The 19834-nt window shown below is 39.6% G+C and overlaps 1 protein-coding gene across 1 annotated transcript; it reads left to right on the top strand.

Moving 5' to 3' along the window:
* Positions 1-10120: 10120 nt before the first annotated feature.
* Positions 10121-19512, top strand: adrb3b (adrenoceptor beta 3b). Its single transcript, XM_079804423.1, has 3 exons — positions 10121-10244; positions 11353-12656; positions 15527-19512. Exon 2 carries the CDS (start codon positions 11448-11450, stop codon positions 12618-12620), a length of 1173 nt encoding a protein of 390 aa, XP_079660549.1. The 5' UTR covers positions 10121-10244; positions 11353-11447; the 3' UTR covers positions 12621-12656; positions 15527-19512.
* The last annotated feature ends 322 nt before the right edge of the window (positions 19513-19834 follow it).

A 19834-nucleotide genomic window follows, 5' to 3' on the forward strand; every position in this document is an offset into this window, starting at 1 on the left:
CGTCTCGTCGCCATGATGTTTTCTAGTTTTCACTGGCGTCTTGGAGCGCAATAAGTGGGCGTATCGTATTCAAATAACTTGACAAGTTGACGTCATCTAGTCAGAGAAAACGTTTCGGTCTTCTAACGATTCTTAAAAATGACTCAGAGTCGACTCTTACTTTTGAAAGAAAATAACTATATATACGGTGCACTGTCATATTTCAAACTATGCAGGATGTTTTTGTTCACTTAGATCTATGTTACACACTACATGAAAGGTACATTTCAAAATTCCATGATAGGTGCTCTTTAAACCTGGCGTCGGATGCTCCACCACATCCGACTGCCGCGGGTTGCGGAGGACTCGACAGGGTTCGCCTATTCCTAGGGGAACTCGACTGGAGCAGAATAAGCGCACGTATCCGTTCCAAGGGGAAGGGAATGGCGCAGCAAGCCGACACTAGAATGGGCACTCCGGTGTTACTGACTATGGGAAGCGAGCACACGGTAAGCTACCGGCTCTACACGCAGGCTATAGAATCTAGCGAACGTGTTAGGTGTCGCCCAGCCCGCAGCTCTACAAATATCTGTCTGCGAGGCGCCACGAGCCAGCGCCTAGGAAGAAGCAACACCCCTAGTGGAGTGGGCTCTTAACCTGAGCGGGCAGGGCACGTCTTGCGTTTCATATGCCAAGACGATGGCATCCACTATCCAGTGGGCCATCCTCTGCTTGGAGACAGCCTTTCCCTTCTGCTGTCCTCCGTAACAGACGAAGAGCTGTTCTGAGGTCCTGAAGCTTTGCGTTCTGTCCACGTTTGTCCGCAGGGCGCGGACGGGACAGAGAAAAGCCAGGGCTGGGTCTGCCTCCTCCGAAGGCAGCGCTTGCAGGCTCACCACCTGGTCCCGGAAGGGAGTGGTGGGAACCATGGGCACATATTCAGGTCGGGGTTTCAGGATTACATGAGAGTTACCCGGCCCGAACTCCAGGCACGATTCGTCAACCGAAACTGCCTGCAGGTCCCCTACCCTCTTGATAGATGCCAGTGCAATCAGGAGTACTGTCTTTAGTGCCAGAGGGTGCCCCGTCTCTGAGTCAGGAGGTCCTTCCTCAGAGGAATGGGCCAAGGAGGTGCTGTCGCAAGGAGCACTAGTTCCGGGAACCAAGTCCTGTTGGGCCAGTACAGAGTGACCAACAGGACTTGCTCCTCGTCCTCCCTGACTTTGCACAGTGTCTGTGCGAGAAGGCTCACTGGGGGAAACGCATACTTGCGTAGGTCCCGGGGCCAGCTGTGTGACAGAGCATCCGATGTGACAGAGGGTCCCCTTGGTCAGGGAATAGAACAACTGGCAATGGGTCGAGTCAGGGGCGGCGAACAGGTCTACCTGTGCGACCCCGAAGTGACTCCAGATCAGCTGGACCGTCTGGGGATGGAGTCTCCACTCTCCCGGGAGCACTGGTAACCGCGACAGCTCTTCGGCCGCACGGTTGAGCAGACCCGGAATGTGAACTGCTCGAAGCGACCTCAGATGCTTCTGACTCCATAAGAGGAGATGGCGGGCGACATGCGACGGGAGCGTAGACCACCCTGTTTGTTGATGTACGCAACGGCCGCAGTGTTGTCCGTACGGACCAGAACGTGCTTGTCTCTGAGCGGCTCCTTGAAGCGGCTGAGTGCAAGACGAACTGCTAACAACTCTAGGCAATTGATATGCCACTGCAGTTGAGGCCCCGTCCACAGACTGGGAGGGGCCAGCGGGTTCTCCCGGAAACTCTACCGGTTGCGGCGCTTGTGAGGGTTCAGGGGCCCGCGGAGGTTCGCTCGGCGGGTTTGCCCTGAACGTGATCCTCAGGTCACCCCGGCCATCCGTCGAAGTAGGTCTATTCTGCGGTATGGGTAGGGGGACTCCGCCTTCCCGAAGGTAGGTGAGTCTCGACCTAAGCGCAGAGATAGTCATGTTCCCGCAGTGGGAACATGAACTATCCGCAAACGCTGCTTCAGCATGCAGGATGCCAAGACACGTGATGCAGCGATTGTGACCGTCAGCAGGCGATAGGGAACGACCGCATCCAGAAACGCACGGGTGGAATGACATCTTGAAAAAGACGCAGTGTCACACCCGTGTACTCTTTTTGTGAGGAAACGCTCTTAGTGCTGAAGCACCCAGGGATGACCGCGGCAGAACACAGGGAAAAGGTGCAGCCTGTGTCTGCACTCACTGTAATGGAACGCCCTCACCGAACCAACTCAGAAATTTTGTGGTTTGCTATGAGAACAGAAGTTTTTGCTGCATGCAGCGGTGAGCACGCGGCCTCGCAGATCCGTGCCGTCTGATAAGCGGTGAAACGAATTCCGTGAATTGCGTCTGCTCTTCGAAATTAATGCCAGTTCGGCTCCGAAGTGAATGACAACTGCGTGTTGCTCTCGCTTCAGCTTTATACCCACAGTGCGGGGCGGAGAGCGAGATGCAAATTGGCCTGTTCTCTATATCTCGAAGCTGATAGGGGCTCTCTGAAGTGATCCCAATTCATCGGTACGTCCAACGTAAAGGGAACTATATATTTTGAAAAATGAATAAAATTGACAAAATCACACAACAAAATGAATAAAACTTTAACTAAAATTTAAATAAAAACCAAAAATATAAAAATTAAAAATATGAATAAAAACTATTAGTATCTCAATTATACTAAAATAACACTAATTTGAATACTGTTTAAATTCTGATTTGTTATTGTTCTATCAATAAATACTAAATGGGCTACTAAAACAAATGTAATGACTTAAATTTGAAAAAAAGTCAAGACCACTTTGTAACCTATTCATGGAAAGTGCTTGATACAGACAGATAATGCCAGCACGTGTGTGTGTGTGTGTGTGTGTGTGTGTGTGTGTGTGTGTGTGTGTGTGTGTGTGTGTGTGTGTGTGTGTGTGTGTGTGTGTGTGTGTGTGTGTGTGTGTGTGTGTGTGTGTGTGTGTGTGTGTGTGTGTGTGTGTGTGTGTGTGTGTGTGTGTGTGTGTGTGTGTGTGTGTGTGTGTGTGTGTGTGTGTGTGTGTAACATAGACTGTAAGGTGTGTACAGGTTTCAAAGTTGCCAAGTCTGCGTATAACACGCAACTTTAACACAGACTTTTCTTTTAATAGCCATTCAGTGCAACGATACAAGTGCTGTAGTAATTCGTCCTCATACATCCCTCCTTCTTCCCCTCATTGAAAAAAAATTGCGTTCAACGTGCATGCATATGACGTTATAAATGCACGTAATGATAGTTAGTAGACATAAATAGAGATACATTTTTACAAACAATGCCACCAACAGAGATGTACAGAGATGGAGAGGAAACAGGGAGGCACTTAATTTAATAAAAAAAAAAATATTTCTATAATGTATTTATCATTACAGGCTATTATAAAAAAAAACATACTAATAATAACAGTAGGTATGGTTCGAATTTATTTTATTATAAATATGTGGCTATATTGCAGTGCTCCCTTAGTGCTTGCCTGCGTCCCAATGTGCATACTATCCATCCTAAATAGTATGTGACATTAGTAATTTTCAATACTATTTAGGGCAGATAGTGTGCACATTGAGATGCAGGGCTTATCTTTTTCACGGTTTGCTGTGTGTGTGTGTGTGTGTGTGTGTGTGTGTGTGTGTGTGTGTGTGTGTGTGTGTGTGTGTGTGTGTGTGTGTGTGTGTGTGTGTGTGTGTGTGTGTGTGTGTGTGTGTGTGTGTGTGTGTGTGTGTGTGTGTGTGTGTGTGTGTGTGTGTGTGTGTGTGTGTGTGTGTGTGTGTGTGTGTGTGTGTGTGTGTGTGTGTGTGTGTGTGTGTGTGTGTTCACTACTCACTGCTCCTAATATGTGTGCACTAACTCCGACTATGGGTTACCATAATTGGCCTTCACGTCACTTTTTCTCTTTTTCCATCTCCAAACTTATTCTGTTCACAGCTGATCGAAGGGTTATTGCGTGCCCTTTATTGCAATTTGATGATTTTTGTAAAATCACATCTGTTTTTTTCTTTTCAAACTCCGAGAGGTTTAGTTTAATATGTTGCAGGCTCATTTATTGATAAAAAATAATTGATCAGAAATGATATTGATGATCATAAACAATATAATTATATTGGGCTTGTTTTTGAAACTGCGGTCGCTTATTTGTCTCGCCAGAGTTGGCAATAGGCTACTGACAGGCTTGTTAGATTGTGGGACTGTTTTTTGTTTTATTTGGGTTTTTAGACGTTTTTTGTAGTTGCATATTACAGATGGACCAACATGGGAAACAATTTCTTAGACAAATGAAAGGCTTTGTTTAAAGATTCTGCAGGGGAAGATGGTATCTCTGTCAGACAGCGACGGTTTAAATTCAAGAAACAAACATCCTGACATGAACGGTGTAAATCTCCATATTCGCCAAGCAGCCGCTGCAATCACAGCAACTCTGACAGAAAGCTCTCTCTCTCTCTCTCTCTCTCTCTCTCTCTCTCTCTCTCTCTCTCTCTCTCTCTCTCTCTCTCTCTCTCTCTCTCTCTCTCTCTCTCTCTCTCTCTCTCCTGAGTCCTGGGCTAGGCTAATGATGGCCCACAGCATAAATAAATCTCTACAACTTAAGGCGATGTGATTTTGCCAGGATTTTTTTTTTTTTTAAGTCAATTTACAAGAAAGTTTCTGAAATTTTTTTTTTTTTAAGTTCCTGCTGTTTTATCGTTCTAATCGGAGAACCAAAGTAAGACAGATAAATAAACATGTATGTGTGTGAACCGCGAGCGGCGAATTTCCCCTGAGGCCAGAGTCCATCAATGTCAAGCTAGTGTGCTGCAGACATCAAATCAGATACTCACCAGAATCAAAGAAGGCATAGCAAATGATGCCCTCCGAAACCTTCAACATGTTCCCAAGTCAGTTTTCTGTATTGAGCAATTAGGCTACTGTCGGCTTATTAACACATCCCGACAAACCATCTGCCATCCTGTGATATTTTTTGCATAAACCTATATTTTTCCACAAACCTCTATTTAACAGTCTGTCAAAATGTTCAGCGGTAAATGTAAATCGAATGTCATGAAATGTTGTAAAAATTTGTCAGGCTCTGCTTGAAATGCCAAAGGGCAGGAGCAAATGAATTATGGGTAATCTGTACGACAAACAGAACTGCATTGTAGCATGACCGTCTATATGCTGTGAATTTGGTGTAAACAAAACCTAAACTAAGAAAAAGCTGTTTGTTCAAGTGTGCTATTCGTATACTTCTTTTAAATTAAAAATAATAAAGTATAGGCCTACTTTCAGTCTACTTTGTATGTACTTTATGTGAAATATAGGCCTACTTCACAGAAATATACTTAAAATTGCACTTAGGCTACTTGACTTAGCCTACTGACAGATAAGTAGCCATATTTGGACTTATTTTGGACAGAAGTATACATGTTTGACCGAGATATACAAAAGTATAATTAAGTATTCTAAGTATACTACTTGGCTTCAATGGCTTGTAGGAGAGAGCGGGGACAACCTAACACTTTTTGACTTTCTCCGTTTGTCTAAATCCACTTTAGGGTTCAGAGTATTTATTTTTTCCCACATTAATTTCACACGTCTAGTACAATTATGTGGTTTTGTTGAATGGAAGTGAAATGTGACAACATGCCCCATAGGTCGGGTACATTGTAACATGACCAAATGACAGCTTAAAAGTGCGTGTGTGTGTGTGTGTGTGTGTGTGTGTGTGTGTGTGTGTGTGTGTGTGTGTGTGTGTGTGTGTGTGTGTGTGTGTGTGTGTGTGTGTGTGTGTGTGTGTGTGTGTGTGTGTGTGTGTGTGTGTGTGTGTGTGTGTGTGTGTGTGAGACCTGAATGGGTTACATTTCTAATGAAGTTAAAATAAATAAAAATCAATAGTTATGAAAAACCTTGCTTCATTTGTAAATTTTTTCAATTCTTTCCAATAATATCTTGATTATAATTGATTTTCTTTTTTTTATTACATTTTGTTAAAAAACAAACAAAAAACGAGTAGTACTTTAATACATAAATATGATCTAACAAAGGTAAAGGGCAAATGTTAACCATGCTGTTTATATTGCTTGTAATTGGGATGAAGTAAATATCTGTAGAGTATTTTAGCATAAAATTGTTTGATTGTGTTGAATACCCAAAAAGACAGCAGGTCCACCAGACCCACGAACACTGGATGAATAACAAAAATATGAACACCACACAAGGGTTAACCCAAATTTGAGTCAAATATGGACAAACTCAACTGACTCAACAAAACCCAACGGCTGGGATTGTCCATATTTGACCAAAATTTGGGTTAAAACAACCCAGAATTGTTTAGAGTGAATGTTATCTGATATAATAAAAACAAATATCCAAGACAAACTAAAATATTTTGCCAATAAAATACAATTATTAACTTTTTTGAATAAAAATAATGGCATTTTGTAATAAACTTAAAAATAAACTCATTTTTGAGTTTGACAACAAACACACCGCAAAACACAACTATACAGCATAGTTCAAATAATAATAATAATTAAGCATTTCTGAACATTGACTCACTGTCTTTATTCATATTTTCTAGTGGTTTCACAACAGAATTCATAAAAGCATATTTCTTTTTTTTATTGACAAAACAGTCGTTTATACAAGGTAGGAGATCAATGATATACATATGCGTACAGAAGAGAGAAAAAACAAGAACAAAACAAAAACCAAGAGAAAGAAAATAGTAATAGAGTTGTAGTAGAAGTAGTAATCATAATAGTAATAATAATTATAACAACAATAATAATAGTAGCAGTAGTGGTAGTAACAACAATAATATTCACGATAATAATAGTAATAGTAGTGGTAACATTTGTAATTTATAATAAAAATAATGGTAATAATAATAATAGTAGTAGTAGTGGTGGTAGTAACAACAATAATATTCATGACAATAATAGTAATCGTAGTGGTAACATTAGTAATTTATCATAACAATAATAGTATTAGTAATAATAATAGTAGTAGTAGTGGTGGTAGTAACAACAATTATATTCATGACAATAATAGTAATAGTAGTGGTAACATTAGTAATTTATCATAACAATAATAGTATTAGTAATAATAATAGTAGTAGTAGTGGTGGTAGTAACAACAATTACATTCATGACACTAATAGTAATAGTAGTGGTAACATTAGTAATTTATCATAACAATAATAGTATTAGTAATAATAATAGTAGTGGTAGTGGTGGTAGTAACAACAATTATATTCATGATAATAGTAGTAGTAGTAGTAGTGGTAACATTAGTCATTTATAATAACAACAATAATAGTATTAGTAATAATAGTAGTAGTAGTGGTGGTAGTAACAACAATAATATGCATGACAATAATAGTAATCGTAGTGGTAACATTAGTAATTTATCATAACAATAATAGTATTAGTAATAATAGTAGTAGTGGTGGTAGTAACAACAATTATATTCATGATAGTAGTAGTAGTAGTAGTGGTAGCATTAGTAATTTATAATAACAGTAATGGTATTAGTAGTAATAATTAATAATAATAAATACATTTAGAATAGTCAATAAAGTTATTGTGGATATACACTATTCTCTCTAGGTCTGAGAGCCGCTCCACAATTGCCAGTGAGCACAACCAACAGACACCCCCGACATGGACACCTCCCTTCGTTCCTCCCTTCCGTGCCCCCCCCCCCCCCCCCCCCGACCGCCAGTGACACCCAAAGCCAGCAGTTAACCCTCTATGCTTTTGCTGAGTCTTCCTCCACAAAGTATGCCGGGGCACCGTAACAGGCACCTCCACTGGCACCGTCTGGTTGTGACCTGTCAGAACAGAAGTAAAAAGCATAAAAGCATATTTCTAATAGGGGCTCACTCATTGTAACACAGTGTGACAATATGCACCACCTGCGCAACTGGGATTTAAACCCGGCTCGTGTCTTCTGCTGCTTAGCATTAAAGAACTCTCAACTGTTAAATAAAAGATATAAGATTACCATAATATATCAGATTTGTCTTATTTTAAACAAACACAAAAAACAGAGATGAAAAATTAAAGCGAAGTGGCGCTTTTGTGTAAAAAAAAATATCCATATTTAAAACTGTATAGACTAATGCTGCGTTCCAGGCAGGTTTTTTAGCCCGTAAATTACAACTTCAAACCACGACTCACGACTTTGTAGCGTTCCAGGCAAAGCACGCCAAACTGCCTGAGCGCAAGGAATTGTGGTAGCTAAATGTAAACAAAGCATGGCGGACCGTACGGGGCTTATGCTCATTTACAATAATTTCTATCGCCAAAGGTGCTTACTTGCTTATTAAAAATGGCGTAAACGGCAAGAGAAGCTGTTATACCTTTTATTTAACGTTATTTGTATATTTGTTTCATAAACACAGCATCCGTTTGGGGCTGTCATTGTTGTTTCGCGGGCTATGTTAAGTCAGAGCGCGTAACTGGGAGTTCACGGGTGGGAAGTCAAGGGTTTGACTGCCGTTCCAGAGTGCACTTTCACGGGTAGAAGGTTGGAAAAACACGGGTTACAGGTTGCCTGGAACGCGGCAAAAAATAACTAGCTTCCGTCTGATTGCCGTATACGCATCGATTTACGGGTGAAAGAGTAACCCCTGACCTGAGGCATGACGTCATATACACCTAGGATGACTTGAGGGTGAGTAAATGATGGGCTAATTTACATTTTTGGGTGAACTAACCCTTTAAAGTATACTTAAAAGACTTTTAAGTATACTTTAAAGGGTTAGTTCACCCAAAAATGAAAATTGGTGTAAACAAAACCTAAACTAAGAAAAAGCAGTTTATTCAAGTTTGCTATTCGTATACTTCCTTTAAACTAAAATTAAGAAGTATAGGCCTACTTTCAGTCTACTTTTTATGTACTTTATGTGAAATATAGGCCTACCTCACAGAATAATTTTATATACACTTTTTAGTATATAAAAGTATACTTTTATATACTAAAAAGTGGGCCAATTTAGTCCCAAGTTGTATTGAAACGAAATTGAAAGTGTAGGGGAGAACCGGGGCGAAAGTAACACAGGGCGAAAGTAACAACGCGATTTTCTCCGAGCCCTGAATACATTTGCATTTCAAGCTATGACAGCACGTTCAGCACACAACCCATGACGGATCTGCCAAATATCATGTGATTCCGCCATTGTTTCCCGCGGTTAGGTCCGATATGCAGTTTTCAAGTACGGCAAGTAAATTAATGAAGCGGTACTTTTTTTCGAATTACAAGTTGTGTTTCTTGTTTTATGTGTCACAGTAATGATCAATCTACGGGTTATTTAGTGCTGTTACACACCCTGAAGGTTTGTCTTTTCAGAGTTTTTCAGTATAAAAGTAAATCGTGTTTAAATGTCAGGACTTCCTGTCGCTATTATATATATATATAATGCATATTATGCACATTTAATTTAATTTAATTTTTATATTATATATATTTTATATTTTTGCAAAGATAAAGGACAAAATATGTTTGCAGTTACACATTAACAAGGTCATAGTCAGGTATGTTTAATAAAAACAAGAGTAGCACCAAAAAATCTAGCTTGTATTGTTGTGTTACTTTTGACCCACCTGTGTGTTACTTTCGTCCCACCTGATGGGGTCAAAAGTAACAATGTGCAGCTTATGTTCAAAGTGAAAATATACTGTAGTCGTTCTACATTTGTACAAAATAACACCTGCTATTGATAGACCACACTTGTGAGTTATTGGCCACAGCAAAAATATATCTCGGTCTAAAACATTATCTTTTAAAATTAAGATTTTCTAAAAAATGGTACTTTCGTCCCTGCTCTCCCCTACTTAAGTATACTTAGTAAAATTAACTTAAGGGGCAGCAACACAGGAAACAAGAGGAACAAAGTGTAAATAGAGTAAAGGCATAAACATAAGGGTTATTACTAGGCTATAACAGAAATGCATAATTGCTAGCTTTTATTGGCCTAATTGTTTAATCAACAATGACATTTTTGAACACAATGTTCTCTTTAACCATGTCCTTACAGCAGTTCTTCTGCAAAGGCCATAAGTTCTGCCACAGGAAGATGACAATATAGTGCCAGCCACAAACCACACGTTCTGCATCCTTCTGAACATACTGTTCACATAGGCGTGGGAAGGTGCTCAGAGTATGAGTGCACGATAATGGAAGATAAGAGTTTAAAAGCGGGGTAACTTCTCAACAAGCCTGAATTAATGGAAATGAGAGAGGAAGTTTCTTTTTGGGTAAGCTGGATGAAATTGCTTTGTTATTTTATTTTAGTAGGTTTCATTTCAACAGGGAAATATTTGAAATGTAGCCGCAGGTTTAGTTTGGTGTAAATATGATGCATAAAATGCAGAGTAGTGCATTAACAATTAAATGACATCAGCAATAATGCAAATAGCTGTTAATATCAAGAAAATAACACTAAAATCATCAAAATATGGCACAAATAATGCATTATGGATCAGGAGGATCTCGATGACAAGAAGTCTGGCTGAAATTGCTTTGTTACTGTAAAAAGGCATCAAACTTTCCAAATCAGTAAGTATCATTTCAACATTTAAATATGTCAAAAAACATAAGTACACGGCAGCAGCAGCTGTTTTTGTGAGGATATATTTTTTCATCTATATAGGAGATTAGCACAAATACGAGGACGTATGCGATCATCCCAAATGACCGGTCTTGTTAAGCTGGCTGAATTTGCTTTATTACTTCATAAAACATACATTTTTCATTTCAGCACACATTTTGCAGCTTTGTTTTTGTGACCGCATACTGCATAAAATGCAGAGTAGTGCATTAACAATAAAACAACATCAGCTATAATGAAAATAGCAGTAAATATCAAGAAAATAATAGAACAAATGTCAAAAATATCGCATAAATGATGCATTATGGGGCATGTGGTCATCTCAAATGACAAGAAGTCTGGGTAAATCATTTACTTTATAAATGCATCAAACTTTCCACGCTGGTCTGTTTCTTTTCAGCACATAAATACGTTGAGATAAAAGCATGCAGCTGTGTTAAATTGCATAAACTTCAGAGTACCACATGAAAAATATTATGACACAAATAATGTCAAGGTCAAGAAGTGACAAAAAAAGTATCTCAAAGCTATATGTTGACCAACAGTTCTCCTACCCAGTGAATGCTCCTCCTCCCCGTGCGTGAAGACAAATAGTCTTGCCCAGCTAACTTACAGTCTGTGAGTTTCCATGCAATTGTCTCATGTTTGTAAAGCCTGTGAACTTTCGAAAATGAGCGAGCTAGTGATATCCCCATTTCGTTGGTGCAAATGTTCCATCTTTGTTCTGAAGCTCACCTGGAATCTGTTTCTTTCAGGACATTAACCCAACACGCAAAGGACAAAAGACTTTTTTTTTGGATTGACCAACCCATTGTCCATTTCTCTTTTTCACTGAAAGCTTCATCTCAGGATGACCGCCAACAACTCCAGCCAGGTTCCCGATGCAACCTCCTTGCTTGTTCTTCCTCTGACACTGGTCATCTTCTTCACGGTGATGGGGAACCTGCTGGTCATCCTGGCTATTGCTCGCACCCCTCAGCTCCACACGACCACCAACGTCTTCATCCTCTCCATGGCCTTCGCGGATCTCATCATGGGCTGTGTGGTCCAGCCCTTGGGCGTCAGCATGGTGGTGACCGAGAAATGGCTGTTAGGCAACACGTTTTGCGACCTGTGGACGTCCGTGGACGTGCTTTGCGTCACGGCCAGCATCGAGACGTTGTGCGCCATTGCCGTTGAGCGGTATGTCGCGATCACGAGACCCCTCGAGCACCAGGTCCTCCTGGGCAAGCGCAGAGCCAGCTACATCGTATGCATGGTGTGGATGGTGTCGTCCCTAGTTTCCTTCGGGCCAGTTATGAACCATTATTATCAGGCGAATGACACTGTCGCACAAGAATGTTACAATAACACAGAGTGTTGTTATTTCTATACGAACCAGATCTATGCCATCTTCTCCTCCGTGGTGTCCTTCTACATGCCCCTGGTTATTATGGTGTTTGTGTACGGGAAGGTGTTTGCCATCGCGACCAGACAGCTGAAACTCATCGATAAGGCCAGACTGCGCTTTCCAAGCACATCCACGGAAGGCTCTTGTGAAAGTAAAGTTTCTGTAGGCAAAACACTTCGAAGGCGGAGGTCGACAAGGCATGACGTAAAAGACCACAAGGCGCTCAAGACTCTGGGGATTATTATGGGCACCTTCATTTTGTGTTGGCTGCCCTTCTTCTTCTTCAATATCATCCATGCCTTTAATCCCGGGGTGCCGTCACGGTCCGTGTTACTGCTGTTGAACTGGCTCGGCTACGCCAATTCAGGCCTGAACCCGGTCATCTACTGCCACAGTCCCGAGTACCGCACGGCCTTCCTGAATCTCCTAGGGTACAAAAAGCTCAAGGGGATAAATCAGGACTCCATACACAAACATCTTCAGAGCCTCACCTCATGCATCCAAAGCAGCCGTTCTGTAAGGATGGATTGCTTACATCTTGACGATCCAACCACAGAGGGTGGGAACATGTGCTCTGACACGTGTACAGTTCTTGAAGTACAAGAGGTAGAAACTCAGCGTCCCAATGACTGAAATGTGCCACGGATCAACGTAAGAGAGACGTTTAAGGTAAGTGCGAAAAATGTCAAAGTATTAAATGTCAGTGATGCCTCAAACCGTGCAAGTTGGTGAGGTGGGGTGTGCTATTTACTTATCTAAATGATTGGATCTTCACCTTGAGGATGATCAAATGGCTGAAAAAAATCCCATTAACATTGAAAACACCAAGAATCGTTACCAACTGCATAACAACGTGCTAAAACTACACCTTAGAAACTATACACCAATGCTCTGGCAAGCCTAGCATTACGGGATTAAGTTCTGAAGCAGCACTCAATTTATCTTCTGAATATTCTACACATTTACTTCACACACATTTCTGATGCAAAAGACTCACAAATATATGATCCCCCCTTCCTACAATCCTTTATAGTGTTATATAAAAACAAAAAATAAAATTATAAATATAGTTGGCATTTACATTTTTATTGTACTGGAGCCAGAAGCAATGATTTAAATATGATCTGGAAAATATTCAAATGAATAATAAAATAATTAATCATTAGCAATCATTTCCCACCAGAATTACTGGTTCACAAGAGAGCAGAAACGAAATGCAGGAGAATAGAGAAATGATCTGCTTGAGAGGAAGAAGAAGTAGTGCATTCAGTTGCGGTTTTGGTTTAGTTTAGTAAACGAAGTAGTTAAAGGGATAGTTCACCCAAAAATTACAATTCTGTCATCATTTACTTACCCTGTTCCAAACCTGTGTATGAGTTTCTTTCTTCTGTTGAACACAAAAGAAGATATTTTGAAAATTGTCAGTTGACGTTAGCCATTGACTTTTTTTCCTACTATGGAAGTCAACTGTCTGGGTGACAGATTTCATTTTTGGGTGAACTATCCCTTTAAGTAATACCAAAGAATGAATGGTAACACTTTATTGCGAGGTGACATAGTAACACACATGTACTTACTATAGTAATAACTTAATAAATTATGCATAATTACAAGTAACTAATCCAAACCCTAACTGTAACTCAACTCTACAGTAAGTGCACTCTATTTTTTGGGTTTTGAGCAATTGGGTTGTTTCAACCCAGCGATTGATTTGTTTTAAGCAAACATTTAACCCAACCGCTGGGTTAAAACGACCCATTCACTGGGTTAAAGCAACCCAATTGCTGGGTTAAAACAACCCATTTACTGGGTTAAAACAACCCAATTGCTGGGTTAGTCCATTTTCAACCTAACTTGGGTTGTTTTTAACCCAGCATTTTTTAGAGTGTACATGTAGTTAATTCATATTATTTAGTATTTGAGTAAGTACAATGTAACAACGTCACCTTAAAATAAAGTAAAACCAAATTAACTCTATAAGACTTTTCTTTGAGAAAGCCACATATCAGACACTCTCACGCTTACCATTTCCATGAGGGTGGTGATTGTGGTTTGTCAATTTAGCACATTCATTTTAAAGCATTTCAGTGTTTTAGTGAACTTCCTATCTGATGAATAGCATGCACCAACAAAAGAAAAAAATACCTCTGACTCAAGCAAATAAAATAAGTGTACTCAAAAGTGAGCTTAAAAATATTAGCTTGGAGACCTTTCCCAACCTCCCTCTCCCACTTCACTTCCCTTCAGTTCTATTCTAGCATATCTCAATTAAGGCAAAAAAACACCAAAAATAAAAACAAAATATTCTATGGTTACATTTTTTTTGTTACATCCAATTTGACATGAGCAACAAATCAAATCAAATCAAATAAGCTGACAAAAGATTTCTTTCTGTGGTAATGCTTCTCAGACTTAGAACGGTCACCGCATGCCATATCATTTCCATGTACTATTATCCTGGATCTGGAGTACGGCGGAGATGATTACACAAATTAGGACATAAATCTACCTCTTCCGCTCCAACAGAGAACCAGAGGAGCAAACTAATGACCTAACAACAGTACTGGATCAAGCTAAATTTGAGTGGATTTGTCCAATCAAATTAAGTGGATTTGTCCTACTATGCATTTTATTCCAATCTTGATGGATATGAAAAGTACAGAGTAAGATTAAATCTCGTATCCATTACCTCATATCCTTTAAAATACTTAAAACTGATTAGAAATACTCTAAAAAGTATAATGTGTGTGTGTGTGTGTGTTATCCTCTAAAATATAATCTTTTTTATAGCCTTTTTATGTCACATATTTTATCATATAATTATCATAAATTAGGTATCAATCGAAAGCTTACAAACGCAAAAGTTACAGTTAAGGGGTTAATACTCTTTTACTCTTTATTTAGCAAAGATATTTTAAATTGATCAAAAGTGAAATTTATAATTTTACAAATAATTTCAATTTTAAATAAATGCTGTTTGTGTGAACTTTCTGGCATTTGTATCCAATAAGCAAAACCAGCCAATCACTTAGAAAAGGAATATCACACCTCCAACAAGCTGCATGATTTTATTTTTAGACGTCATTGTCTGTAGTCGGTTTCAAACAACAAAATAATTAGGGTTTGGGAATAAGCAATATAGGTTTAGCAAGCGCTACTAATAAATGATTAATAAACAGCAAGTGAAGAACAGTACAGACAGCAGAATCTGGCACACAGACTTATGGTTCAGTTTGTGGTTGTTTTAATCAACAACATACATCTTATGCCACAGGGAATTAGTATCTATAGCGGACGTGAATCACAATTACTTATGCTGATTGAAAAGAACACTTTGAGACACTGCAGACAAACACATCTGAGAAACATTACAGCATAATCCCTCTGATGTCACAAAAGACATGTGTTGATCGAAAAATACATATCGTGCGTAAACAAAGCACTTATAAGTACCAGGACACACAGAAACACACGCACTAGCTGTGTGTTCTCTTCCAGATCAAATGTCTAATGATTTCATAATTATTTTCCTCCCACAGGGACATTGAAGATGGGAAACAGATCCTATGCTTTTCAAGGGAATCGACTATAAGCTACTCTACTCTAACGTCATGCTTCTCAAGTGGAACACGACTGTATTACATTCGCACCATGTCCAAGGGCAAAATAGACACTTTTTTATATTAAAGAGTAGCAAAGCAGAAAAATGATATTGATTACATTAAAAAAAAATTGGTAGAGACTAGTTTTGAAGTCCTAAAATGACATCTCTTTACTTTACACACCATCAAACCACCATTGTTGTGTGGACAACATTTTTTCTCCCTTTTTCCAGTTCAATCGGCACCCAGAGATTAATTTAAAGGAATAATGCTAAGGGTCCAAACATGATTGAAGACTGCCATTGGTGATTAAATAAATTAGAGAGTTGCTTGCCCATTGGTTGGAAACATTATTAGGAACAGAATTATGCTGCCTTCACATCCTATTGGAAATGTCTCACTTTTGAAGTTGTGATTACGAGCTCGTCGCATTCAAGTGCTTCGTTGTCGGGAAGAACAGGAATCATGGAGGACACCAGGTTTGTTCTTGCCTATTTATTGGGACAATCTTATGAAAGCCAAACTGATATTTAGCATCCCATTCATTGACAACCATATAAACATTCACAGCGCTATCGGTCAAATGCAGGCTATTTTCGCTATGCATAAAACATATGGTATGCTTTAAATTATTATTTATATATGGAAACGTGCACTACTTTAAAGGGGTCATAAACTGGCTTTTTTTTTTTTTTAAGGTCAACTTATGAGGTTTGCGTGGTTTTTACATCCAAAAACATCATAATGAATAAATAATAGGCTATTTTCTGCCCTGGTTTTGAGGCTCTCTCAAGAGACGCTCATTTTTTATGGGTGTGCCGCACTGAAGACTTGGAAGTAAACGCCCACGGCTAGGATTGGATAAGATTTGCATATTTGATGAGCTTCTAGTCCCCTGTCAGTACATGTGGGAATTGTTTTGAAAGCTTCTGGAGAAACGGCAACCGGATTAATTAATCGCACAGGGCTTGCAAAATGTCTTTATCAAATAAACACAATGATATCTCTCATCCACCCGCGGTTGATTAGAATGTTATTTTTGTATTACTTGGCCCGCCCGATCTGTGAATATAACTGCGAACCGTACACACACACGCACACGCGCGCCCGCCCTTCAAGTCAAGGGAGTGAACAATGCACATCAAGAAAGGAATGTTATTTCACTATTTAAGATAGCCCGTCGACAGGCCGGGCTTACGTTTTGGTAGCCCGTCTGAAAAACACATTGCCCCGGGACGTTGGGCTTTGCGAGCACTGGCCCATACATGTCCAAGTCTAATCCCAAATCGCAATGAACCAACAACACCACAAATAAAGGATTCTCCAGCCTGTGACAGCGTGCTAAGGTATGTTCAGTTAGACACGTACACATAATCAATACGATCTGTAACAATGCAATACTATCAGATAAAAACATTTTTTACTCACATTAGTGTGCTGCTTCATTCATTCATGTAATCTCATCCTGTCTGCAAATCCAGTCTCTTGTTTACAAACGAATCCGTGGTTAAATGAAGGAACAAACGCGCAATGTCCTCCCCACGTCCTCCCAATGTCCTCCCCACTCTTCATTAAAAATAAAGTTCATCCATGCATTCATAATATTGGAATCCGAATGAAGCTTGTGCGGTATGTTTACTGCTTAAAAGTTCGATGTGGTATAGCTCTATGTAGGCTTATATCGCAGGCACGGGTCGGTGGGCGTGGCTACAGAACCAGGCTTTGTTCACACAATGACGTCAAGGTGTGGCATATTCTTAGATCTCTCGTTTGCTGGGCCTGGTGTCTATAAAAGCTTTTCTTTGACTAACAAGGAAGTTTTCAGCTCTGAAACTTATCAGCTCTGGGATATTCTTATATTACCATGACCTGTTATATATCAAAAGCTCAAGGGAAAGTAGATTTCTTAATTCATGACCCCTTTAATGACAGGGCCATAACCACCATAGACACTAAGGGGGACAAAAAGCGGTCTAACAGCTCCCGTCAATGTCAAAATGTTTGAGACGACCAATCAAATCAAAGAAGGCGGGGCTTACTATTCACAGAAGATGCAAATTCATTCCCTTTCAAAGTGACGCTTTAGTTTTTTGCAGTGAAAGAGTGCGTGGTAAGGTGTAATTACATATATAGACACTCTATATCCCAATAGCAACCCCCCCAATGTTCAAGACATGGTTACGGCCTTGTGTTGGGGAAAAAACTAGTAAAGAATACCAGTGGCATGCAGTAATCTTTTTCCCCTCCACCATGTTTAAAGTTTATGGCCCGCCCAACTCATGAACTTGGCTATCAAAATTATTCCCGAGCTTCCCAGTGGTAAATGCGACTTGAGAGAGCATTCATGTCCAATTTTTAACTAGGAAACTCGCATTTATGATAATTCCGATAGCATGTGAAGGCAGCATTAGCACATAGCACCTGCATGTGCTGCCCTTTGATAGTAGTACCATATAGTTAGTTCGGATATTTTTCTTCACCATTGGAAATAGCTCAAAAAATGGTGAAGACATTAAAACAGTCTGCTAAAGAAAACATTTCCAACCTCAGCGGAAAAGGGAGCATCAGAAAAGGATGTTTGGAAAAGTATTCTTTTTCTACAGAAGTAGATGGAATATTCCTTGCAACAAATCGCCAAAATGACTGGCCAAAAACTGACAAATGATTCAAATTTTAAAAATCCAAATAACTGTTTCATGGCTTGAAGGAAATATTTATGTAAATTTTTCCAACAGCATTCATTTTGGACCCTAGACACACTCTGGAGTGGATCATATTGGCATTTCACTAACTGTTTTGTGCCACACACGTGAGCATCTGTTAGATTTCAACACTTCAGCACCATGCTAACAGCCCAGATTAATGCAGTGCCAAAGCTTCTGGCTTATGAATATGCAACTACGGCCAAACAAATCATGAGAATTGAACGGTTGAATGTCTGAGCGTTTGGTTTGGGATATTGGCGTTTTGATCAAATTTGAATGCACGCTGGCATAAGTGCGGTTGGTGGTGAGGACAAACCCCTATTCATCTTCTGATCAGAGCACTGAGTCGCCTCTACTTGCTTCTTTGATCCTGACTGCCAGTAACTTTTATCCTCACAAAAAACCTTGTACAGAAAATTGAAGCAGAATGAATAAATGCATGCACTTTGTAGTATATTTACAAAAATGTATCTATGTTCAAAGTCTTCAGAGTGGAGCTTTTTTCCTGGAGTAATCTACGTGGAAATATTTGATTTTCGAATAGCTAAATCATAGGCTGTTTCTTCATATTTTTTTATCAATTCAAACCAATGGCATCACTTGGGAAATGAGTCATTTTAATCGGTCTGTTCTCTCGGTTTGCCATTGTTACGTCTTGTGGAAAACATCTAAAGCTCAACTCCACAACTATTCAAATGGTGGAAGCATTGTAATTAACTGCAATCTCACAAAAGGTCAGCACATCATATGCAGCTTCTGCATCAGCTGTTGTTCTGACGCATCAGTCTGAAAATGAGCATCCTGAGGTTTTATTTCAAAATGAGAAGCAAAAACCTGAATGTGAATGCTAGCATGATCCCACTGACAATCAACATGAGGACCTTAAATATATATATAAAAAATAATGTTTTTGCTGCATAATAATTTTTGCTTTCAAGAGGTTCATGCACAGCCGGCTAGTCTTCTAATGCTATTTATTATAAGCAAACAACTGCTGGAGGAACAGGATTTGATATGCGTTAAGTCTGCACAATATGAACAGTTTGCAATACTATATCCCACAATATGTGCATTATATGACTTTCCATTTGACGTGTTATGAATGAACTGTAAGTAAACTGTAAGTTTCCACATCTTTGTTTAACTTATTTGATTAATGGATTTTACTTTGCTGTATTTATAAAAAAACAAATAAAATGATTTAAAAGTTTTGTTTTCACATACTTTTGTTTGAATTATTGGTAGTATACACCGATCAAGCATAACATTATATCCTAATATTTTGTTGGTCCCCCTTTTGCTGCCAAAACAGCCCTGACCTGTCAAGGCATGGACTCCACTAGATCCCTGAAGGTGTGCTGTGGTATCTGGCACCAAGATGTTAGCAGCAGATCCTTTAATTCTTGTAATTTGCGAGGTGGTGCTGCAACAATGCTTAGGTAGGTGGTACGTGTCAAAGTAACATCCACATGGACGGCACGGCAGGACCCAAGGTTTCCCAGCAGAACATTGCCCAAAGCATCACACTGGCTCCGCTGGC

This window comes from Gobio gobio, assembly GCF_949357685.1.
Source record: "Gobio gobio genome assembly, chromosome: 22".
NCBI classification, from domain to species: domain Eukaryota; kingdom Metazoa; phylum Chordata; class Actinopteri; order Cypriniformes; family Gobionidae; genus Gobio; species Gobio gobio.